This window comes from Miscanthus floridulus, chromosome 6, assembly GCF_019320115.1.
Source record: "Miscanthus floridulus cultivar M001 chromosome 6, ASM1932011v1, whole genome shotgun sequence".
In the NCBI taxonomy this organism is placed as follows: Eukaryota; Viridiplantae; Streptophyta; class Magnoliopsida; order Poales; family Poaceae; genus Miscanthus; species Miscanthus floridulus.
In genome coordinates, this window is record NC_089585.1 from 93,447,915 (window position 1) to 93,474,035 (window position 26,121).

Here is a 26,121-nt window from a genome sequence, read left to right on the forward strand (position 1 = left end):
AACCACCAAAATGAGATCATGTTTTGGTTGCTATCATGATGCCTTAGAAATAATTTTTAGTCAAAGTAACCAAAGCAATGCATGGGTAACAAATTCATTTTTAGTTATGCCAAAGCGAACACACATGGATTGTGGCTTAGATGAATATATAAAGTCTATTTTACGATCTTTAGTGTAGATCAAGAGAAAGATTGCAGAAGTCTCACTAAATAGAGTGCTATTTTGAAGTCATAGAAAATAAGATAAGATAGCTATGCATAAAAAATTAATGTGTGGAATATGTGAACATTCCATATCAAGGTTTCAGAAATTACAACACAAAAACTCAATGCATCATATAATTTGGACTCAAAGTAGCATATGAAAATTCTGTGTAGGATGATGAATCAATGCAGTTTTCTCTTAAAGGTTTCAGAAATTACAACACAAAAACTTAAAGCATCATATAATTTGGACTCAAAGTAGCATATAAATTCTGTGCAGGATGATGAATCAATGCAGTTCTCTCTTATGGTTCAGGAACAAGTAAACTAAAAAACTCACACATCTCATTGTAAATAATATTGTTCTGTACATGGTTGCATTATGTGATCATTATAACAAATTAAAATTGGTTATAGATAATATGACAAAAGTTCATACAAAGGAATAAGATTTGAAACACTAAAACCACTACAGTGTTGCTATTAACTGCTACATATGTATTCTTAGAAAGAAAGTGGATCTCCTCTAAGGTACAAGACTGTACTAAATTTGGTTAGATGGACACTGTGCATCTAAATAGGATCCTCCAGTATACAATGAACTCACCTATATATTCCAAATCACAACCACAGGGGAGTTCGACGATGGGTCAGAAACCGGCAGCAGGTGTCTTGGCAAGGGAGACGTGGTGGCCTCCAAGTGCAGCTGTGCACTTCACCTCCAGTCGCAGCGTGGCTGTGTGGGTGAATCACGTGAACACGAGTTCTAGCATTCTAGATGTGCATAAAGTAGGTAACGTATGCCAGCATTAGAAAGCACAAGGTAGAAAACACATGCCATCTTAAACTTGAGTTGGCTGCCATCTTAAAATAGCAAGAAATTAATATGAACATGAGTCTGGGTTCTAGCCCAACAACTATTGTGTAGGGGATTTCTAGACTTACTACCTCTGACTTTTTAGTTGAAAGGTACATGAATTATGCAACAATTATGCTTTCAACAAAAACAGAGATTAATTCTGACTTTTTAGTTGAAAGGTACACCGATTATGCAACAATTACGCTTTCAACAAAAACATAGATTCTCTCTTTTCCAGAATAAAATAAAGTATGTCAGAACAAAATCAGAATACGCCCATGAAACAAAAGGCAGAACTATCTAAGGATAACTTACAAGTTCCAAGGCCACCCCAGCTTTTGTTATTGAACTGGACAGTAAAGATTAAAAAATTACTTTAGCAGTTTAGCCCACTGTATCTGCTCATGATTAGTTAGATACGGTGGAAGAGCTCTTCTTACAAAATTTATATTCTACATTCTAAATTTTAGCCTAAATGCCTTTCATCAGCTTCATTAGGTTTTCTTTTCCCAAAGCACTCAAGCATGATGAAAGAACAAGGATTAGTTAATATGCAACCATAATACTGCATCATCACTTGCTACCTAAATTGTTGCTCTAAACTAAACTACAACATCATGCCCATAATAAAAGGAAAAAAACAAGGAACTAAATATATGGTTGTTCAGTAAACTCAGATTAGGATCGTCTCCAAATCATCATGCTAAACAACACAAAGTACCAAATAACAGGAGATATGATATGAAAAAAGTTCTATCTATTATTGGGTATCACCAGTGATGGATCCAGGAAAAATATAGGGGGAGGGGCTAAACAAAGAACGCTATATAGCTTTAAGTCTACTGTATGTCCCATAGAAGATAAATATAGTAGTTTAGAGTAGTTTTATATTGAAACATCGATGAGAAGCATGAAAACTAAAATATATCATGAAAAAATGATGCAATTTATCTGCACCCAAAGTCTCAAATCAATAGATGGCATGTGGCGATGACGCTGAAAGGTCCTTGTTTGGTTTTGGTAATTGAGTGACAACCTAGGTGGACTAATTATGTTTATGTGAGATACACAGGTGATTAGTCCACAGGTACATGTGTGTGAGCAACATATGCCATGAAGGTGAAAATGGCTTGGAGATGTTGCAAAGCTCACACACGTGATGATGAAGGAGCTCATTGTACATGAGACATGACATTGAGTCATGTGATCAAGGTGGAGAAGATCAAGACAAGACTTAGCTTGATGGACCGGTTGCAAGCGTGAAGGGCAAGTCGAAGGCTTTGGAGTGATGGACCGCGTGGCGGTGAAGCTTGAGCAAGACTTAGCGCTGATGGACGATGGCAACGGTGAAGAGCAAGTAAAGTCAAGATCGATGAACCAATATGATCATGTGATGATATAAAGTGGATCATATCATTATTGATCGTGTTGGTGCATGTGTTGCATCGACATTGGAGGAGATGGAATGGAATGCGCAAGGCAAAGGTATAACCTAGGGCATTTCATTTCACCGGTCATAGGTGTGTAGAGAAGTTTATAACCGGATTTAGGATAGATGGCCGTACTATCAAGAGGGGCAAACTTGTTTGCATATCGGTTATCTAGTGCCACTCGAGTGATCTAACTTTGCATCATCGCTAGGATCGAGTGGCATGGCAAGTTGAGTGGCTAACATCCTTTGGGAAATGATTATGAAAAGCTAACACACATACACATGGTGGTGTACACTTGGTGGTGTTGGTACATCTTCAAAGGAGGTGATGTTTGCAGGGTTGAGTCGGCGCTTTCAGAAAAATGGAATGCCTATTTTCTATTGCGCCGGATGCAAATTCTTGTGGTTGGCACATTGGAGCAAGGGTGAAGAAGTTAGAAGTGAAAATGAGTTGATCGCGAAGACGCCGGCGTCGGTCAACTGACCGGATGCTGGGTCTGAAAGCACTAGACCCTGGCAGCGTGCGTCCAGTCAAACTGATGGGTCTGCACTGTACTGAGGATATTGCACCGGATGCTGGTCTGTGTCCGGTCAAGGTGGACCGGACATGTCCGGTCGAAGAAATACGCCTCGGGGAGCTTACTGGAAACGATCGGACGCTGAGGATTCTACGTCCGGTCAGTTGAAGCTGCTGCGTCCGGTCAGGTCAAGTGACCGTTGGAATCGAGACATGTGGCCGTCTACGGGCGACCGGACGCTGAGGTCCAACGTCCAGTCAACATGACCAGAGCGTCCGGTCGACCCGACAGTTGCCTAGTGAAGGGGTAACGGCTAGTTTAGCCCTTGGGGCTATAAATAGAAGTGGCCTTCGGCCATGGCCGGTGTTGAGCACCTTGGGGGACTTTGTGTCCATGCTTGTGAGTGCTTGGGAGCCCTCCATCACACATATACATGATAGTGATCATTCGATTGTGTGAGTGAACGATTCTAGTGCGATTGCATCGTGAGGTTGCATCAAGTGGCACTAGGTGATCGGGTTGCAAGTCGGTGGTGCTTGTTACTCTTGGAGGTTGCCACCTCCTAGATGGCTTGGTGGTGGTCTCCGTCGAAGCCTGCAAGAAGCTTGTGCGGCGCTCTGGAGAAGAGCTTGTGAGGGGCATTGTGCTCGCCCCGCGGGAGCCGCAAAGAGCAACTTTAGTAAAGCGTGTCATTGAGCTACCCTCACTTCCGGGGTAGGTTCTTGTGGCGCCCAACGTGCAGGCTTGGCGGGTGATGCTAATTAGCCATCGAACCACCAAGTGAGCAGTCGACACAACGGGGACTAGCGTGTTGGCAAACACATGAACCTCAGGAGAAAAATCATCGTGTCAACCTTGTTCTTCCCGTTGGTTTGCATTCCCATTACACAAGCTTGCAATTACTTTTATATACATTGAGCTTGTGTTGTTGCTTTAATAATTAGTTAGCTTACGTAGCTTGCTAATTATCTTCTTGCTTGTGTAGCATAGAAGTAGCTCCCTTGCGTGGCTAATTTGGTTTGTGTAACCTTGTTAGTTATATTGCTTAGTTTGTGTAGCTAAGTAATTGCGCTCTCTAATTTGGCATTGGTTGCCTTGTTATTGAGCATTGCTAGTGAGGTTAGTTGGCTTTGTGCTTTTGCTTACTAGCATGTGTAGGAGCTCCCTTATTGCTTAAAGTACTAGTGGCATAGGTTTGTGTGACCTTGCTCCTAGAATTGGTTAGGTGAGCTCTAGCTAGCCCGGCACCTTTGTTGCTTGATTAGTATCTTTGCAAGGTGCTAGTGAACATAGATAGAGGGGTGTAGTCTTGGCTAGACCGATAGTTTTAATTCCGCACTTGTTTTGGTTAGCCAACGCGATTAAGTTTTAAAAAAGACTATTCACCCCCCTCTAGTCGCCATCTCGACCCTTTCAGACGCCCATTGCAATCTATCCAAAAGACACAATAAAATGGCCCCTCAAATATGAAATTCAAAAACCTAAAATTTGAAGAGAATGATGTATACCACTAATCTTTTAGGCACTAATATATGCCTAATCAAGCAATGCCATCACAATTGATGGTGCTCTGCATAGGCTATCGCAAGACACCAACCATGATAAAAATCGCAGATGGCAACCCTTATCAGTTATCACAACAAACCACTGAGTGAATCCCTTCATTCGGGAATTGCATGAAGCAAAGTGGGGCAGTACGATTCTGAATTCCCTTAGTTGACATAACAAGCAAGTCTGAATTCCCTTAAGTTAACATAATAACAATACTATGACTAACAATTGTCAGACTCAACTACTCCAGACAGTCAGACACATCACATGACACTACACTTTTAGAAGCTCGCAACAGGATATTGCAAAGAAGCAAAGCAATAGGGTATTGCAATTCCTATTTCTGTGTTGTGCCACAAATAGAAAAGGTACGGAGTTGAATAATTAGAAAAATGACTTCTTAATACCTGCAGGTCGCAGCTACTAATTTCTATGCCTAGCCCGATGCCGTCTTGCTCTGGCAATGGCAGATCATAACCCCAGTGCCCAATCTTCAGTATATACTAATGAGCCCATTCCATCAAGTTAGCCCTAAATTAGTTTTTAAAGGAAAAAAATAGGAACCTAAATTTGTTTTATTCAGCATTTCAACTGTCAATAACTCAATCTTGCACTCTATTTTCACAGGTTGTAGATTTCATCTGGGAAAAAATAGGAACCTAAATTAGTTTTTTATTCAGCATTTCAACTGTCAATAACTTAATCTTTCACTCTATTTTCACAGGTCGCAGATTTCAGCTGAAATTCATGCCTCATCTTCTAACTAGACATCATCTATCATCTATTGTCCAACCAGAGAAGCCAAGCAGGGGCATTGCAACCACAGGGAGAATAATGCATTGACCAGGAAAAAAAGTAAAAATAAGACCTGGTGAGGGTAGGGATGAGGCGATAGAAGGCGGGTTGGGTCGGTGGCCTGACCCTGCTGGGTTCCTACAGGGCAGCAACATCTCCTCACCAATCAGCTGGAGGGAGCTATGGTGTCCTAGCTACGAGGGTGGGCGCTATGGCGGGGCCATAGGATTTATAGAAGAGGATTGATAGCAGTCTCTCTTTTTCCTTTTGTCTTAATTCTCTTTTCTTCTATGTTAATTCTCTTTCCTTGGAGCAAGGCGCAGGGGAGCTCATTGCCATGTATGCTGGTGCATGCAAACATGCAATGTGTATATGGATAGTACAATAATTTTCTACTTCCTATTTTACCGTGATTCCTCTATCATATGACAGGAAATATTCAATCAAATGGGAGATGTAATCGAGCACTATTAGGAAAGTAGAAACAAATAGAACCTGCACATCAAGGAGAATGGCACGATCAATCAATAATTAGGATTAACCTGTAATCAATGTGTAATCGGTTTGACCAACCTATAGTACACTGTATATTTATTTATATGAACCTAAATAAACGAAAGTATAGTACTAAAAGGACCTAGGATGCCGCCAAGAGGGGGGTGAATAGGCGTTTCTAAAAATTAACACCTTTAAATACGGAAACAATTAGTAAAGGGAGTTTCCAAAATAGAAACTCCAAATAAGAGTGATACCACCCCTCACAAGTTAGCCACAGAGTATGTAAAGGATACTAAATAAATCTAGGAGCCACAATCCTACATCACAAGGATTAGCGCAATGATAAAATAAATTCAGCACTGAGCTCTAATACCGGACGTGTCCGGTAGGTATACCGAACGTGTCCGGTATGCACGTTCTGCAGAACAGCCTGACACAGTGATCAATACCGGACGTGTCCGGTATACATGATTTCTACAAAGTAGCCCCAAACTTGCTCCTTTCGATTTCTATCTTCAAGCCAAATTGTAGGTACCTACAAGAGATGACAATATACACAAAGAACCTACACAAGAGCTAGAGCAACACAAATATCGAATGAAATACAAATTGAAACACGATATTTGTTTTACCGAAGTTCGGACTCGTTCGAGTCCTACTCTCCGTTGAGGGGGCTACGGGCGACCCAGCGAAGGTCAGCCCTAGAGGGTACCACGAAGGTCACTCTAGCCAGAGTCTTTTCCAACTCCTTTTCCTCCTTCCACTAGATGATTCTAAGACAGCGGAATCAACCGTTACAAATTTTCTGAGGCACACCACAATCTCTCGGGTGCTCTCCGACGACGCCTAACCCTCTAGGACCAAAGAGTCCAAGAGTAACAAATGCGAATTATGAGATTGACAATATGCACAAGTGCTCAAGTGGTTGGATTGCTCTCTTTTTGAATTTCACTCAACCCACAATTTGATTTGGCAAATTTGATCACTCACTCACTAAAAGAGGGTTGGGAGAGTTGGCAAGGCTCAAAAATGTGTGTGTATCAGCAGAATCAGCAGCCTCCAGAAATGGAGGCTTGGGGTATTTATAGCCCCCTTGGAAAAACTAATTGTTTTATAGCCGTTGCAATACCGGACACGTCTAGTATGACTTACACTACGCCAACGGTAACTAAGTTACAGTGAAGTTGTGAGGCGTCGGAACTCCCGATGAATGCCAGAACTCCTGACCGTCGGAACTCCCGACTCACGTCGGAACTCCTGACCCTCAGCAATTTTGAAAAACATGTAACTGAGTTAAAGTTAGTGAGGTGTCGGAACTCCCGATGAAACAACCTGAGAACAACAATTTTACCACTGCTTGGCCCATACCGGACACGTTCGGTATGAATAGCGGACACGTCCGGTAATGCTAGACCAGCAAAAATAAAGTTAACTCTTTTGTCGCTCAAATACTCAAAACTCACATGGGTTGGCTTGAGCACTTATGAAATATTATCTATCAACATGATGCATCCTTCTTAATAGTACGGTATTCCTATTAACTCAAAATTAAAAGTATAACAAAATTAAACCTTTTGAGTTAATCTCTTTCAACCGAAGCCGTGTATTCCAATCTTCATTAAGTGAGGGTGCTAACATGTCAACTTTGATCTTTTCTCTTGAGCATAGCCATCTTGAGCATGTGACTTGATTCCATTCATCAAATTTGAATAATCCCAAATGTATCAAGTCACTTCCATCAAACACTCCAATAGTGATTTGATCCTCCACATCAATATGAGTATCGTGGCTTGATTAGTACCTCAACTAAATGCAAGTACTTTCTTCTTTACCCTAGCTAGGTTCTTCGGCCGCCAAACCGTCGCTTGCCCTTCACCCTTGCTTAGTACCTCGAAGCCTTTCCTTGCTATCTTCACCATCTCAAGCCATCAAGTCACATCTTGTGTTGAATCATCCATTCATGTATTGTTATCTTTTTCATTTCAATTTAGCAAGCTTCAAATATGAGACCAATCCATATGCAATCCCTTATGTCTCATTAATTAATTCTTACAAGCTTGCTTTCACATAGAACATGGAAATCCCACAATAAATAAGCCTTTGTATGAATTCTATTTGCATTGTTGTCTTATACTTGAACTAGATTGTTTACACAACAACACATCATTTTGGTTTTCATTAAGTACCTGTGAGATAACCTATTACCTGTCCATACTTAGCAAACAGGTTAGTCCTTTAATCACGTTGTCATTCAATCATCCAAAACCCACTAAAGGGCTAGATGCACTTTTAATCTCCCCCTTTTTGATGATTGATAATAACTTGATTAAAGCTTACAAAATGATATAAACATTTAAACTTTTGGGTTCAGTGATTTATGAGAGGCTCCCCCTTAATATGTGCTTATGATTAGAATTCACAAAATGACCTCAAATGTCAATTGCACATACTAAAACATATAGGAGACTCCCCCTAAATCATTGCATCCGTGGGGTGCATGTGTGTGTGATAGTGAAACCGTGATGCATATGACAAGATATATCACACAGGAATAAACATAAAGGCATCACATCAAATATTTTCATTCTAGCATGCATAGTCCTTATGAAAATAAATATAACACATGTAATTCACACATATCACTCATTACACATTTTCTCAAGTCCATAAGCCACTAATATATAAATACAGATCATGTCTCAAGAGATACATAGATAAAGCATAAGTAAGTCTCATATCTCACATGATACAATCTATCTCAAATCCAAGATACATCAATGAAGCTCAAAAACAAGAAACTATAGCCTGCAGTACATATCTTCAGATACAAAGATAAGCAAATGAAACTATCCTGAAGCTTTAATCAGTCTCTCTCCCCCTTTGTCATCTATCACCACAAAGGTCCAACAATAACATACTAAGGAAAAAGGGGCTACAAGCTGTCACTGAAAGCTGAGATCACTCATCATCATCATCATCATCATCTCTACCAGCATCCTCGTCATCTGAGCGTGTAATACTGGCTGGACGAGAACCACCCGCACCAGACGAGTCATAGCCACCAGACCCATAGTAGCCGCCACCACCTATGAGGTCACTCTACCAATCTGTAGCATAGTTGTCTGTAGTACTAGGACGTGGCTGAGAGTGAGTAGGCACATGAGCCTGAAGTGGTAGAGTGTTAGGGTGCTCAGGTGCTTGTTGCTGCTATCTCTGAAGGAACTCAGCATACTCTCTGTCGTATCTGGCCTGCTGCTGCTCCTCAGTCTCAGGCTCACTAGCTGCCTCATCTAATAGTGGAGACCTAGGAGGATGAAGCTCAAGCCTAGAAGCAATTTGCTTCAAGGTTCGAGTATCCTTCCTCCTAGCCTCCCTCTCCTTCTGCTGCCTGGTCTGGATGTCCCGGCACATCCCAAATATGGAGCTAAAAAGCCTGTGGATAGGCGAGAGAGGACTGCCATGGCGTGAAGAAGAACATGAAGGAGCACGTGGTGGAGGTGAAGCTCCTGCTACTGCACCACTCTCAGGTGCATCTGCCTCAGTTGTACCTGCTGCTCCTCCTGGACCTACTAGAGGTAACCCTATCTTAGGCAAGTCTGCAATAATCTTCAAGCCCTTGTGAATCTTATCATACTCGAATGTGTGCCCTATCACCTGCTCAGTCATATACATGATATAAGGAGCAAAACCATAGCCCTTGAGGGGCCTCTCTCCCACACTCCTGATCTTGGACCAAATAAAGTCAAACACACTGAAGGGCCGAGCATCAGGTGCCATCCTATGGTGTAGGTTCCTAGAATAATCTGCAATGTTGCCCTTGTCTCCACCCTTGCAGTCAATAGTCTTCCTGAACATCCTATCTAGGTATCTATAGGTAGGGTGAAGACCTAGAACCTTCCCCACTGCTCCTCTCTCACCTCCTGATGGATACATATAGGCGAGCTGCTCAGGGGGTAAAACCTGCTCGGTGTGGATCCGGTCTCTCTGGAGGTCATCCTCTGAAAAGCTAAGGTAAGCGGTGAAAACATCATAATCAACATTGTACCACTGACCCTCAAGCATCTAGTGCATCCGCCTCTCATCCTCCTCAATAAATAGAGTAGCATAGAACTGAGCTACTACCTCTGTGTTCCAGTCATGCTAGAACTCCATGATCTCATAAACCCCAGTGCGCTGGCAAATAGCAATGGCATGATCAACTAGGGCCTTCTACAACTCTCTAACGTATTGCCAGTCAATCTACTGAGACCTAGCAATAACTGGGTTCCTGGTGAGAATCACACTAGAGTAGAAGTCAAGGTGAAAAGCTATCTGGAAGCAGTGATCATACTGAACCTTAGGTAAGCCTCTCGGATCAACCCTTCGTTCATCTCTAATTTTCCTGGTCATACCCTTTCCCCTGTAGTCAACTCTAGGAACATAAGAGGGCACATTGGGCAAACATGTCTTAAGGAGACCATAATGCATACCCTGACTAGGCTGGTGCTAAACTAGAGGAACTGGCTCCTCCTCCTCAATCTCCTGCTCCTCATCTGAGCTGTCACCATCTGATCCTCTGTGAGTGCTCTTCCTCTTTGTTTCTTCTCTAGACTCCACTCTGAACTCATCAGTGTCAGTGTCAGAAGAAGAGCTCTCGGACCCCTCTGCATACTGAGGTGCTGCACTAGAGGTAGCTCTAGGAGGCCTCCTATTGCTCGGCTTGAATCCAGGATGCATCTTCTGTCTTGCCTTCTTATACTTTTCTAGTGCTAGATCATGCCTGTGCTTGGACCTAGGCTCCTATCATCCACTCATGGCTGCTGTCCTGTATCCAAAGATTTGCAAGAAATTTTAGATATATGCCCAAAACTTAATCTTGAATTGCGATTAGACATAGAATCTTTTATCCATGGTTTTACAATCATCTTGACATACAACTGTCAAAAAGTTTGCAAAACGTAGATACAAAAGAAGCTAAGCCTAACAAACAATTCTAGGATATGATTGAATCAAAGGAGAGCAGAGAGCCTGCTCTACTGGGCCATACCGGACATGTCTGGTAGCATACCGAACACGTCCGATATGGGAGCCCAGCAACCCTAACCAGGGTTCCTCAATTCAAACCATCATGGATCAATTCCAAACTTTGGGCATTGCTTCTATATCACCAATGCAGCATATTGACCGAAGGAATTTCAATATCAAGCATTAACCATGTAGATCGGACGAGGTCCGTGATTAGGGTACCTTGAGAGAAGAGATGAGAAGGCGATGAGAAATCCAAACCCCCAGGTCTTTAATCTTGATGCAAGCCTTCTCCAATGCGATCTCCTCTCTCTTTTGTTGGTGAAAGTCTCGATCGCCCTAGGTGAGGAGAAGAGTGCCGTCATGGTTGGTTGGAAGGAGACAGACAAGTCTAGGCTGAAGGGGTACGTTTGGTTTTATAGTCCCGCTCATACCAGACACATCCGGTAGCATACCGGACACGTTCGGTATACGCAGGCTAGCCCAAATAATTCCAAAAAGTATTTTCTCTCTTCCAATCCCCTTTTCTGTTATTTCTCAGTCCAAAAAGGTATATAATCTTGATCCAAATCGAGTATCATCACTTTCCTTATCCAATGCCATAAAATGATTTTCTCTTTTCCAAATATTTAGCATATACAAGATTTCGCTTACTTGAGAGAGATAGAGAGAGACATAGTAGATTGTAGACTTAAGAAAGCCATGTCATGTGTGATTAGCCAATCAAACAATCAAGGAGAGCTATAATCACCACATGACAAGGCTAGGTCACAAAGACCAAGATTCAAATAGTTTTTCAAATTCACACTTCCTACTCATGCTAGTTAGGGGTTTTGAAAAACATCTCTCCTATGTCACACAAATGCACATTCTAACAAATAAAGGGCCTTAGATGCACTTACAATGCATGTATGTAAATACATACCTTTGCCTTGAGCCCACAAGAATACCACTGAGAAGATACATAGCATGATGATCTTTATGTTGTCCTTAATTGCCAAATAATCATGCTAGATACATTTTCATCCAAAGGACTACAAAGAATGCTAGATAAATTTGTTAGTCCACAATGGTGAAAAATAGAAACTTAGCTCCCCTAAATAAGTGCCTCATGTAATTTGAATGACTTTCAACAAGCACTTTATTCTATTAAGAATTTGGGAGTCAATTTTCTATTTTGAACCACAACCAAATAATTTGCCATAAGTAAATTTGAGTCTAAGAGACGCTCACAATCCATTTAGATTTGGTAAACCACAAGCTTCTGAGTAAATTGAGGATATATGAAAATATATGGGTCAAAAACTCAGTTGCTTATCCAATTAGTGTTCTGGTTCCTACAATACCGGACACGTCCGATAGGTATACCGAACACGTCCGGAATACACAGAACAGAAACACTCAATTTCTGTCCCTAGCCATACTGGACACGTCCGATAGGTATAGGACAGAACCAATTAATTCACTGCTTGTAATTCTTTGTTTAGCTCTAGTATTTATTGTAAACTTGCACCTCAACAAATGAATTGATTTACTAGAGAGCCGTTAAAAGCATCATATGGCAAAGTAAAATTATTTTTAATTGAATCTAATTAGCCACTTTCATTATTTCACAAATGTACCTATTTGTGAGCTATAGAACATGAAACGTACAAAGTGGCTATCCTAAAAGGTTTAGATACTTGTTACCAATGGTGAGGATGAAATATATGATATGTTCATTGAATTATCTTTGGGTCAACCATATAAGGGATTATGATAAGAATTGGTTGATAGATTGAGTGAATATTGTCAAATTGCTTGCTCAACCACCTCGAGAGCTTCATCTCATCACCAAGTACCTACATCATTAACCTAAGCACACTTTGGTACCCAACTCTTGTTGGGTCCTTTTGAGTTAGTCAACAAGTGCTTAGGCACCCAAATGGCTTTAGCACTAGTTTGTGGTGAACACATCACCTTGCTAGTGCTAACTCCATTTGTGGTGTTCCTAAGCTTATCATTATAAACATATGTGTTTGGCTTAGGAGCGTTACCATTTGGGCATTCATAGCTTAGATGCCCCTTTCTTCTACAAGCATAGTATATGCGGCCTTTGTTTGTTCTATGCTTGCTTTGCTTGTATGGACATCTATCAACCTTGTGGCCCATCTCATTGCATCCATAGCATCTTTTTGTTGCAACTTGAGCTTTCTTTCTTGCCTCTTTGTACATTTGGCATTTCTTGATGGGATGCCCCAATTTCTTGCTCATGAGACAAGTGCTTTGTCCATCACTTTTCTTTTGGTTGGCCAACTTGTTAGATTCCTTTTGTTCGGTCACTTCACACTTGTCGGCCCAACTCTTGTGTGGACACATAGCCCACTCATGTCCATACATTCCACAACTATAGCACATCCTTTTTCCATGTTTCTTGCTCTTGGTTGTGTTGGCCTTGCTTGAAATGTGATTCTTTTGTTGGGCTTTGGAGGAAGCAAAGTTTGAACCCTTCTCAAGCTTCTTCACCATGTTATCACGATTATCTTGAGAAGGTTGTGCTTTCTCCTTACCCTTCAACCGAATCACATCTTTCTTTAATCTTTCCACCTCTTCTTTGAGCTCTATGTTTTCTATGAGATTTAGCTCAATCGAAGATTGGCTTGCTTGAGGAACACATTCATTAGTACAAGAAATATTTAATTGAGATGGTGTACTAGTGAGTGAATGTGTGAGAGGTTAGAAAAATTTTACCAATGTGATCATAACCTCATGAGCCACCTCAAGCATAATGCTTGATTCTACTACTTCATCATGAGAGCACTTTAGATGAACATAGTTTGCTTGTAGCACATTATACTTGCTTGATAGTTCATCTAGCCTTGCCTTGAGCTCCAAGTTTTCCTTCTCTAGTTGTGAAACACTAGAAGAGGATTTAGTAACTAAAGCATGCTCAATTGACAATTTTTCATACCTTTCACTTAGAGCCTTTAGTTCTTCCATCTTGGAGATGAGAAACAATTCTTGCTTTTAAAGTGATTGCTCTTGCTTCTCAATCTCTTCTTTAAGCTCATCATTCTCTTCAACTATCTTCATGATGATGAACTTGTCTTTGCGGTTGAGATGATCAAGGTTGTAGTTGTCTTCAACTTCAACATCACTCTCATCTTGATCATCTACCTGTGCTTTCTCCTTTTCTTGATCTTTCTTGTTACTCTTTTTCTTGCTTTTCTTGGCCATGAGACACAAGTGATGAGTATCATGAGATACTGAGGTTGACTCATCACTTGGTCATCACCGGGCTTGAGCATCGTTGCAAACAGCTGCTTGCTGTTCTGCTGCCTCGGCCATACCGGACACGTCCGGTAGGCATACCAGGCACGTCCAGTATGTGTAGGTAGACAACAGGTCATGCGCTGCTTGCACTTCTTGCTCTGGCTCGGTGCTCTTGAGGTCTTGTGAGGCTTCTTTGCTGTATGATGATACAATGGACATACTTTCCATTGACTTGATCTCAAGTGCATCATCATATTTGGATTTTCCATATAAATCAAAAAGTCTAGTCCAAATGAGATGAGCACTCTCTGGAGGTGGTTGTCCATTGAAGATTGTCTCATCTTGAACCTCTACCCTCAATGTACTCAAAATAATATTAATAGCTTGAGCATTGAGTTGCATGCATATCTCTTTCTCTTTTGACAAATTTTTGTAGTTGCTCCAATCAACTATAGAAAGAGGTATGCTTGCATACACAATATGCTCAACAAGAGGACTAATGTTTCTAAAAGCATTGAGTACATATATTGACCAAGGTAGAAAGTTTGAACTATCATTTTGGAGAAGCACCGGCTCCAACTCGATAGGCGTCGATATCCTTTTCTCACGGCGGTGAAGCTTTAGGTGAGAACCTCGCTCTGATATCAATTGAAAGGACCTAGGATGCCACCTAGAGGGAGTGAATAGGCGTTTCTAAAAATTAACACCTTTAAATGCGGAAACAATTAGTAAAGGGAGTTTCCAAAATGAAAACTCCAAATAAGAGTGATACCACCCCTCACAAGTTAGCCACAGAGTATGTAAAGGATACTAAATAAATCTAGGAGCCACAATCCTGCATCACAAGGATTAGCGCAAGGATAAAATAAATTCAGCACTAAGCTCTAATACCAGACGTGTCCAGTATGCATGGGTTCTGCAGAACAGCCTGGCACAGTGATCAATACCAAACGTGTTCGGTATACACGATTTCTGCAAAGCAGCCCCAAAATTGCTCCATTCGATTTCTATCTTCAAGCCAAACTGCAGGTACCTACAAGAGATGACAATATACACAGAGAACCTGCACAAGAGCTAGAGCAACACAAATATCGAATGAAATACAAATTGAAACATGATATTTGTTTTACCGAAGTTCGGACTCTAAGTCCTACTCTCCATTGAGGGGGCTACGGGCGACCAGCGAAGGTCAGCCCTAGAGGGTACCATGAAGGTCACTCTAACCGGAGTCTTTTCCAACTCCTTTTCCTCCTTCCGCTAGATGATTCTGAGGCGGCGGAATCGATCGTTACAAACTTTCCGAGGCACACCACAATCTCTCGGATGCTCTCCGACGATGCCTAACCGTCTAGGACCAAAGAGTCCAAGAGTAACAAATGCGAATCATGAGATTGACAATATGCACAAGTGCTCAAGTGGTTGGATTACTCTCTTTTTGAATTTCACTCAACCCACAATTTGATTTGGCAAATTTGATCAATCACTCACTAAGAGAGGGTTGGGAGAGTTGGCAAGGCTCAAAAAACGTGTGTGTGTATCAGCAGAATCAGTAGCCTCCAGAAATGGAGGCTTGGGGGTATTTATAGCCTCCTTGAAAAAACTAGCCGTTTTATAGCCGTTGCAATACCGGACACGTCCGGTATGACTTACACTGCGCCAACGGTAACTAAGTTACAGTGAAGTTGTGAGGCGTCAGAACTCCCGATGAATGCTGGAACTCCCGACCGTCGAAACTCCCGACTCATGTCGGAACTCCTGACCCTCAATAATTTTGAAAAATATGTAACTGAGTTAAAGTTAGTGAGGTGTCGGAACTCCTGACGCATGCCGGAACTCCCGACCGTCGGAACTCCCGACGAAACAACCTGAGAACAACAATTTTACCACTGCTGGGCCCATACCAGACACGTTCGGTATGAATAGCGGACACGTCCGGTAATGCTAGACCAGCAAAAATAAAGTTAGCTCTTTTGTCGCTCAAATACTCAAAACTCACATGGGTTGGCTTGAGCACTTATGAAACATTATCTATCAACATGATGCATCCCTCTTAATAGTATGACATTCCTATTAACTCAAAATCAAAAGTATAACGACATTGAACCTTTTGAGTTAATCTCTTTCAACCGAAGCCGTGTATTCCAATTAAGGATGGCAATGGGTAAATCTCCATCGGGTATGGCCACCCCAGACCCATCCCCGCCATAAAAATTTGGTACCGTCAGAATACTCATACCCATCATGGGTGGGGAATTTTCCCTAGACCCATACCCGGCCGGGTAAATCATATCCATCGGGTCACCCGTACCCGCCAACAATTTATTTACGCACATGAAAATCAACAATTCAACAGCAATCACCACTAACCAGAGCACATAAAATTAGACAAATAATAGCTATAATAATATCTTCTATAAATTAAGATTCCTTTCCATTTAGTTTCTCCTCTACATTAGTTATGATTAATGTAGAAGTTACTGATTATAGACATGGTTTTGAGAACTTCCAAGTGGAGTATTAGACTCGTTGACTCCAGAACAAGTGATGCACTACAACACTGAAGAAGAGTGTAGCCATCTTGCAAGTACCCTACCTCCTATTGAAGCAGCATTGCTTGAATGGGCCATCAATCTCATGGAAGATGTGGTGGAAAATGAAAGCTACAACAAGATGAATGCTCACAACATTGCTATGATTTTTGCACCAAATATGACCAAGGTTACTGGCAAGCATATTTGTTTCTCTCTACCTGCATTACTTTTCAGAATCTATAGTCTAACCACGGAGCATTGATCTCTTTTAGATGGCCGGGTATTTTTCACCCATGGGTAAACGGTTACGGGGACTGCTGAAACATACCCATACCTGCGTACCCGATGGGTGAAGGGTTTGGTCCATTTACGTACCCATGGGTAGTGTGTTTAGTCCATATTTAGACCCTAATGGAGTAAATACCCATCGAGTATCGGGTCGCGGATCCCCATTGCCATCTTTAATTCCAATCTTCATTAAGTGAGGGTGATAACATGTCAACTTTGATCTTTTCTCTTGAGCATAGCCATCTTGAGCACGTGACTTGATTCCATTCATTAAATTTGAATAATCCCAAATGTATCAAGTCATTTCCATCAAACACTCCAATAGTGATTTGATCCTCCACATCAATATGAGTATCGTGGCTTGATTAGTACCTCAACTAAATGCAAGTACTTTCTTCTTCACCCTAGCTAAGTTCTTCGGCCGCCAAGCCATCGCTTGCCCTTCACCCTTGCTTAGTACCTCGAAGCCTTTCCTTGCTATCTTCACCATCTCAAGCCATCAAGTCACATCTTGTGTTGAATCATCCATTCATGTATTGTTATCTTTTTCATTTCAATTTAGCAAGCTTCAAATATGAGACCAATTCATATGCAATCCCTTATGTCTCATTAATTAATTCTTACAAGCTTGCTTTCACATAGAACATGGAAATCCCACAATAAATAAGCCTTTGCATGAATTCTATTTACATTGTTGTCTTGTGCTTGAACTAGATTGTTTACACAACAACACATCATTTTGGCTTTCATTAAGTACCTGTGAGATAACCTATTACCTGTCCATACTTAGCAAACTGGTTAGTCCTTTAATCACGTTATCATTCAATCATCCAAAACCCACTAAAGGGCTAGATGCACTTTCAAGTACATCACGTAATACAAAAGAATTGCACAATTTATATAGTAGATAGCTACATTATCAAATTATCTAGAAAAAATATTATATTATTTGGTCAGGCAAGCCCATCTAACAGAATAAACAAGAATACAAAATGACTGAACAAATATATTCTTTGTGCAGATACACCAAAATTGGTATCATAAAAACAAATGACTATCAAAGTATGAACTGCAGGAACAAACATATTTTAGCAAGGCCAATAAAAATATTCTAATGTATAAGTATAGCACAAGGACTTAAGTCTAAGTTCAGTAGCCCCAAGCTCGATCTAATTTTTTATAACTTTTTTATAACAACAGCAGTTCGTTTAACTTACATAGAGCTACTTGTGTGCTGATTCAAGTCCACCAGAAGCTGGTGTTCGCCACTACAAGTACGGGCCACTGCAAAATTTACAAAGCATCATTGACCATTATTCTGATTTGGGAACTGCATCACTATTTGACCAATGATTAGTAGTGGAGCACTCAAAATACGTACTGCTACCAATTTCGTTGGTTAAGGATCAGACACAATGATCAGCGCATTCCATAGGCAATGAAGGGGAGGCAACAAAAGGGAAGGAAAGACCACATACCAGCACGAACGGGGTTAATGCTCATCTCGCCACCCTTCATTCTCGTGTCCACTGAGTAGTCGCCACCTCTCGCCATCCAGGAGCCAGATCTAGGCTGACCGCGCCGGATCCGCCATACACGCTACTTCTCACCATCCCTGGCCTGGCCGCGACCGTGACCAGGCAGCAGTGGCCGATGGAGGGCCATCGTCGGTCGAGGGGAGCAGGGCAGCTTGAGAATGTGCTCCACTGGAGGAGAGAACACCTGAAGAGCAGGTAAAGAAAAGATGGACACAATATCATCATTCATAAACATGCACTTTTCTTTGTTCACAAATAACCCAATAATTTTGTCTCTACAACAAAACAAGAACAGTGCATGCACTTTGCCGTACTTCATTCATTCAAGCATATATCAAAACTGCATCTGAATCTGAAATAATTGAGGCTGCAATGGAAGCAAACATCCATGAAAGCTCTAAGAATCATGATCAATGTACATGAAACATGGCCAGGTTGTGAGACAAAAGTCAACAACTAAAGACTCGAGGGATAAACTAATACATGAGCATGTGACATACGTGCCGCTGAACATTGGATTGGACACAGTAATCACAGGGTTATCTTGACAAAACAAATAATTGTAGGTATGTTTTTCAATTCATGGCTGCACCCTATTTTTAGAAAGAACTCTCAAGGCAATATGTAATTTCATCTAGAAGCGGATAACAGATAGCAACATCTGCTGATTCACAGGCAAAGTGTCACACAGCCCACCATCATCCACCTATGCCAGAAGCCAAGACATGGTAAGAGTCCAGCCAGAACTGGTACCCTGCAGCTCCTGGAAGTCAAAACCCAAAATGAATATTAGCATCGATCGCATAGGAACTCTACTGTTGCAAGCATCAAATCGAACCCATACTGAATACATCCAATGAAGCTGCAGCTTCAACTGACGGGTACAACTATTTTGTTGATTACACAAGGTATGGTGGTTGTTGCAGTTGAATAAAATCACATAAACGCAGAAGCAATTTCACCTGCGGGATCTAGGACTGCACAGACCCACGTGCAGCAAGCATGAACTGGAACAGACACGCACGGAGAAGCACACAGAACCGCGGTCGCCGGTGACCAGCTCGACGCACAACAGAAGAACACCGTGGGGGGCTCAGAACCAAACTCGACTGCAGGAGCTACGACATGGACTGCCACCGCCATGCCTGCCTGCACCAGTGGCCCAACGGTTCTCACACGGATGAGCACCAGGAGACCGACGAAGAACAGAGGGCCAGAGCTCTAGGAACAGAGAGAACTCGGCCCAAAAATTGAACGAAAATCGATCAAGAACTCCATCAATAGTTCCCAAAATTTGCACAGGTAAATCACCAAGGAGTTAGTGAGCTATCCCAAAAGAATCATCGCCCAATTTCTACCCAATCTCCAGGAAATTTCAGATCGAGCCAAGAACACGAAAAAGTCCCCCAAAACGAAAATCATCGATTTCTACGTGCTCGAGTCGATTAAGTTCAGTTAACTCTTAGAGTAGCTTCAACTCATGTCATAGCACGAATCAACGCAAAAAGAACGAGTTAATTTGCCTCAAATCGATGAGGGCGACGGTGCAGGCGAGGACAATGGCGCGGGCGATAGGGTAGACCTAACAAGCGCGAGGGCAGAACGAGGACGGAGGGGAGATGGATCTCGACGAGGGCGGCTGCATGGTCATCGTGGATCCCGATGGCGCGGCCTTCGTGGGAGCGGGCACGGACGCTGGCGGCGCGAGGGGTGAGGGCGACAGTGGTGCGGGGATGGGGATGGGGAGCGGCATGCGCCGCGGCGGCCTGTGGGATCCAGTGGGTCGCACGGTGGGTGGGGGGCGGTAATTGCGGCGTTTTAGCGACTTACGCACGGACGGGAGAGGAAGGAGGCAACCGGGCCCACCCACTCCGGCGCGCCGCTCGTAGGGGGCGCCGTCGCCTCGGGAGGGAAGGGGAGAGAGGGAGAGGAAGGGGAGGGAGGACAGAGCAGGAAGAGGAGGATGGGCGCCGCCGCCGTGGACCGCTCGCAGCAGACGCCGATGTTTGGAAGGGAGACGGGCATAGGGCGCGCGTGCGGCGATGGCGTGGAGCGAGGTTACGCGCCGTATCGCAAGGGGGGGCCTAACCCAGATCCGGCCATCGCTGGCGAGCCAGAGGTGGCTGCCGGAGCTAGGAGGTCGCCGAGGCATGTGGCGGCGGCGGAAGTTGAGAGGGCGTGGCTTCTGTCGCTCGAGCGGAGAGGAGGATGACGTTTTAGTTTTGAGGCTTTTACACGTATGCCATTAAAAAAAGTTTGTAATTACACACAAGCTATTAAAAAAATTAACCGCGCATGAGTGCCATCGTTCTGAACTTCTTTGCTCTCCAAACCATTTCGTCGGTCATCTGCTCGATTTTCACCGTTACATGTGGGTTCGATCAGTACAAAGGTCCAAAATACCCTTCTCTCGTCCACACCGCTCGCCAGCGCCAGCCTCAGGACTTGACGCGGTACGCCGTGAGCGCATGGAGCGGGAGGCGGACTCGAGGTGGCGTGGCTGTGGACCCGAATGCCGTCTTGACGAGGTCGCGGATGATGGGGTCAGCTCCCGGCTTGACAGGGCGGCAAGGCTCAGCTGTGCAGGCCGTCACGGCCAGCAGCAGCGACGTCCACTGCAGGCCGGGCTGCTCCCGACCGCGTGGCCCTGGGTGCGGCGAGCGTGCGCATGGGCGCACGTGGCTCGGGGAGCACGTGGTCGTGCGGCCATGGCGGCCGGAACTCGCGGGGCGGGGCGCGCAGGGCCAGTGTGGCGCTGGAGGTCTCACGGCCAACGACCATGTCGGGCAGGGGCGCACGCGCGCCATGGCGGCTGGAGCTCGTGGGGCGGGGCGCACGGGGATAGGGCGGCGCTAGAGGTGTTGCGGCCGATGGCACAGGACGCATCCGGTGGACGGGTGCTCGTCGGAGCTCGGCCATCGTCAGTCTCGCCCCTGGCCACGCACGGGAGCGGAGGTGCCGGTCCAACCACCTCCGGCTGCTGGGGGGCGCCCGGGGCAGGAGCAGCGCACGATGCAGGAGGTGAAGAGCCCCGCTTGGCGGAGCTCGGTGACCGCCTCGGCGCCGCTGCTCCGCGCGGCCGCCCAGCCTAGCCCCGGCCGCCGACGTTGTTGACTGGATCCGTTTGGGGCTAGCCGCGCCGGCAGGGATGAGCCACCAGAGACCTGGGGACGATGCCGCCGCCACCGCGGTGGAAGGGACCCGTGCCGATGGGGAAGGAGCAGCCGCGACCACCGCCGAAGATGTAGAGGTGACCATAGAGGGCGCCGCCGCCACACCCAATCTAGCCATGGAGGGCGTTGCCGCTGCAGAGGTGACCATGGAGGGCTGCCGCCGTGACTGCCGTGGAGGCCATGGACACCGCGCACGGAGAGGGCGGCACCACCGGTTGGAAGGAGCCGCCGCCGTGGGAGAGGAGGAGCCGTGGCCGCCGGTTAGGGAGGAGCGCTGCCGCCGGTGGGGAAGGAGGAGGCGCCGGCGCTGGTACTACTTTCCTGAGATCCGATGGGGAGGAAATGAGCGGCGGAGGAAAAAATAGAAAGAGAAAGGGTTTGTAGTGATTTATATACGGAAAAAATAAAAAGAGAAAGGGCACGACAGAAGGGTATTTTGGACTTTTATACTGACCGGACCCACATGTAACGCTGAAAAACAAATAGATCACCGACGGAATGGCTTGGAGAGCAAAGAAGTTCAGAACGATGGCACTAGTGTATGGTCAATTTTTTTAATGGTTTATGTGTAATTATAAACTTTTTTAATAGCATACATGTAAAAGTCTCTTTAGTTTTTTTCAGAAAAAAGGACGCCTTCAGGAGGGATTGAACCGTGGAGGAAGGCTGCGGGCGTGCGGGGCTGGCGGCGGGGGAGGATGAAGTGGAGCGCGTGATTCGGTATCGTATGAACGAGAACAAAGAGAGACTCTTAAAAAAAATCGCATCAAAAAATTGTCATACTCTTACTTTTTTTTTTTAGTCCTAGGAGATGTATGGATCGCGATGGAACCCAGAGATAGATATGTCACGTTACGTGCTGCGATGAGAGACAAGCTAGCTCCCGAAGCATGGTTGCATTGATTGGACAAGACTGCTGGGGAGCTGATGCATGCACGGCGGAAAATCAGGCTCGACCTAACTTGGACCGGCGCGTCAACTCCATCGAGGATAGCTTACATTACATTCCAGATAGGGCCAGGCGTACGTTCCGCTGCCTCACATAGTTCGTTGCATCTGTTCATGTGCTTCGATCGGCTCTAAGAACGTCCTGTTAGAATACACATTTTTCTCACTGATTTTGAAGATTTTCTTGGTAACCATACTACTATATGGTAAGCTTTTGGGAGGTTAGTAACCACAGTTTGTATACCAGCTTCAGATGCCTAGTAGCCATAGATTTGTCTTCTCTCATTTCAGTTGGAAGTTGGAAGAGAAATAATAATAAAACAAAGAGGATTATCTTCTGGTCGCGCTCATAGGGATCGCCCGTATCTGCGCGGCAGCAGCACACAAGTTGAGCAAATCAAGTTGGTTGTCTTTCCGCTTTCCGCAGCTCAGCTCAGCTCAGCTCAGCACTGATCGAGTCACTGACACAACGGAATTTGGAAGATATAGAGAGCGACAATGTCAACGCCTAGCTAAAAAGATAAGCTGAGTAGTACTCCCTGGCACATGTCGGCCTCTGAGCCAGTAGTAGGAGTAGGAGTACCAACCAGGCAACCAGATAACCCCTTCCATGAATCATCCAGTACTTTCCGTGCGTTGCTTAGCGCCTAAACAAGGCGCTTTATTTCCCCTGCCGCCCATCGATCCAGCTTTGAGTCCGCCGCACACAAGAATCAATTGCCACATGCGTCCAATCCGTTTTATTCCAAAAAATAAGCTGCGACCATGCATGAAAGTCAACCGATTATGATAACGAGAAAAAAAAGAAACCCATCAAGGTCAACACGACGAGAGGCTGGCAGCCAAAAAGTGGCAGCTGCACCCCACTGCTTCTGGGCGGCGAAACCCTTGTGCGGACAAATCTCCGGGCCACATGACGGGCACGCTTCTCAGCGTTTCCGCGTATTTTTTTTTAGCTGGCCGCTGCATGCCATGCCATGGTCCATGCTCCAGTCCAGCCTTCAGCCAGACCTTCCAATCTTATTATTATTTTTTTATATAAAAAAGTTATGCTGGGAGAGAGAGCCCGACCACATGCCTTATTACTAGCGGGCGGGCGGACCGCGGGTGGCACGCAAAGAAGTCAGGCGCATGAAGCAAAGCGAGAGCGGGGAAGAAGCGATGACCATCTCCACCTCCTCGACCTCGACCTCGGCCTCGACCTCTCCCCGTGTATAAAACCCGGCGCCGGCCGGCGTCCCCTACCCACCCCGGGCCACGCCTCCCGCTCCGACCTCCACCCCGAGCCATGGCCAGCCACCTCCCGGACGCCGACGCCGCGGGGTTCAAGCTCTTCGGCAAGGTCATCGAGCCCCCCGACGCGCATCACCGCGCCGCGGACGAGGGCGCCGCCCCTCCGCCGCCTCCGCCTCCGCCGACGACGGCGACGGTCCTTCCTCCTCCTCCTCCCCCGCCTCCGTCCCCGCCGCAGCCGCCTCTGCCCCTGCAGCAGGCGCCCGGGGCCGCCGGCGGCGGCGAGCCGCTGCCGTGCCCGCGGTGCGGCAGCCGGGAGACCAAGTTCTGCTACTTCAACAACTACAACGTGCGGCAGCCGCGCCACCTCTGCCGCGCCTGCCGCCGCTACTGGACGGCCGGCGGCGCGCTCCGCCGCGTGGCCTCCGCGTCCCCGGGTCGCCGCAGGCCGCGCCCGACCAGCGCCCGATCGGCCTCGGCCGCCACCGCTGCCGCCGCCGCCGCGTCGTCCGCCTCCGCAGTCGCCGAGGAGGTGAGCGGGGAGCGTTGATTGACTCGGCGGTCGTAGGGGGGCGCCGCGCGGCGCGGCGGGGGGTTAGGGCTCCGGCTCCGCTTCGCCCGGGGCTGGCTGCCTTCCCGTGTGACGCCGTGACGTGATGCCGCGCGGCGCGCCCGGGCCCCAAGCGTCAGTGACGGCCGGCTTGCGGTGGGGACCCCACGCCCACCCCTGTTCACACCTTCTAGTCCTCTCCTTTTGGTTTATTAGATTCTGTTTTTTCTATACCATTTTAGGATTCTTTTGGTGGCCAAAAGGATGCTGAGTTCAGTTTGGTTTGGTAGGCAGTCAAAAAATGAGTTACGAATGTTACTACCAGTAGAGTAGAAGTATCGCTGCTGCTGTAAAATTCGGCAACGGTGAATTGGTGACTCACAGGTCAGGTGGCGGATTCAGCCATGATTTGTTGGAAGGAAGGAAATCAATCATTCTCCATCTGCGCTTCTTAATGGTTGGTTCACGTGTTCTTACCCTCCGCGGCGCAGTCAGTTATTACGAGTGGTATGTGCCGGTGACATTCAATGAATTGGATGATGCATCATGTGAAATCTGTGACAACATTCAGCTTCCGTAGATCTGGAAACTTGAATGGAATGGAAAGGGGTAGTACGTACGTACGTAATACGTATGTAGGGGCTGTTGCAGTGTAGCAGGCATTTTCGATCAGATGATTTTGCGTGGAGTTTTTTCATTGCAACTCCTGGGAAATGCCTTTTGTTGTTCGAAACAAGCCTGGAATTGTGGATAGTGTTGTTCCAAAGAAAAGCCCAACCTTGTTTAGTGATATAGCTCAAAGCCTTGATAACAGTGCTACTACAGCTCAGAAGATGTCCGTCCCTTCGTGGCTGATTTTTAGTGACAACATTCAGCTTCCGTAGATCTGCAAACTTGAATGGAATGGGAACGGGTACGTGGAGTTCTTTTTCCCCCTTTGCAACTCCTGGGAAATGCGTTTTGCTGTTTGAAACCAGCCCTGTTCGTGTCGCTGAAATTTAATTTATGCCGATGCTTATGCTGAAATGCTATAAGAGAAAACACTGTTCGTTCGTTCGCTGAAAATTACTGTTGAAGTAGTGTTGTTCCAAAGAAAAGCCAAACCTTGTTTAGTGATTTAGCCCAAAGCCTTGATAATAGTGCTACTACAGCTCAGATGTCATTGCCCTCGTCAACGTTAAGCATCGGCCCTTACGTTTAGTAACACATCCTCTCAGATTTCCGAAACAGTTATCAAAGTTTATGGTATCAATCATAAACAATTTTGCTCTGGTGCAAGTCCCAATCCCAAGTCTAAATATAGACATCCTCAATGCTATGTTTTACTCCCTCCATTAAAAAAATGTAACTCTAGGTTTTGGATAAATCAAACTTTTCTAAGTTTGACCAATTTTTAGAGAAAAAAATATCAGCATCTCCAATTAAATTGACTAATAATATTCACTCGGTATCATAAACGTTTATTGTTTAACTCATCGGGAAGTAAGAATTGTATTTTTTTAGGGGACAGAGGGTGTATAAGTGATGAAATAAGACCCCACATTTCACAGTTCCATAGGTCTACATAAAAATAGTACCGTATAATAATAAAAATCAGACAGATGAATGTCTCCCGCTAGGACTGGCTAAATACATAGGTACTAGTGAACATTTGCCTGACTAGTGACTACGACTACTAGTATGCTTCCGGCCAATGCGTGTACTCTACTTAGCTACTTCTGACTTATTGGATTTATAGAGCTAATAGT

The 26,121-nt window shown here is 45.0% G+C and overlaps 1 protein-coding gene and 1 long non-coding RNA gene across 2 annotated transcripts; one reads left to right on the top strand and one right to left on the bottom strand.

Moving 5' to 3' along the window:
* Nucleotides 1–63: 63 nt before the first annotated feature.
* Nucleotides 64–20,089, bottom strand: LOC136458655 (uncharacterized). Its single transcript, XR_010760036.1, has 4 exons — nt 19,166–20,089; nt 18,410–18,653; nt 18,149–18,215; nt 64–939 (listed from the first exon to the last, which is right to left on the bottom strand). It is a non-coding gene; the product is annotated as an uncharacterized lncRNA (long non-coding RNA).
* Nucleotides 20,090–23,503: 3,414 nt separating this feature from the next.
* Nucleotides 23,504–25,168, top strand: LOC136458657 (dof zinc finger protein 2-like). Its single transcript, XM_066458587.1, has 2 exons — nt 23,504–24,529; nt 24,616–25,168. Exon 1 carries the CDS (start codon nt 23,879–23,881, stop codon nt 24,371–24,373), a length of 495 nt encoding a protein of 164 aa, XP_066314684.1. The 5' UTR covers nt 23,504–23,878; the 3' UTR covers nt 24,374–24,529; nt 24,616–25,168.
* The last annotated feature ends 953 nt before the right edge of the window (nt 25,169–26,121 follow it).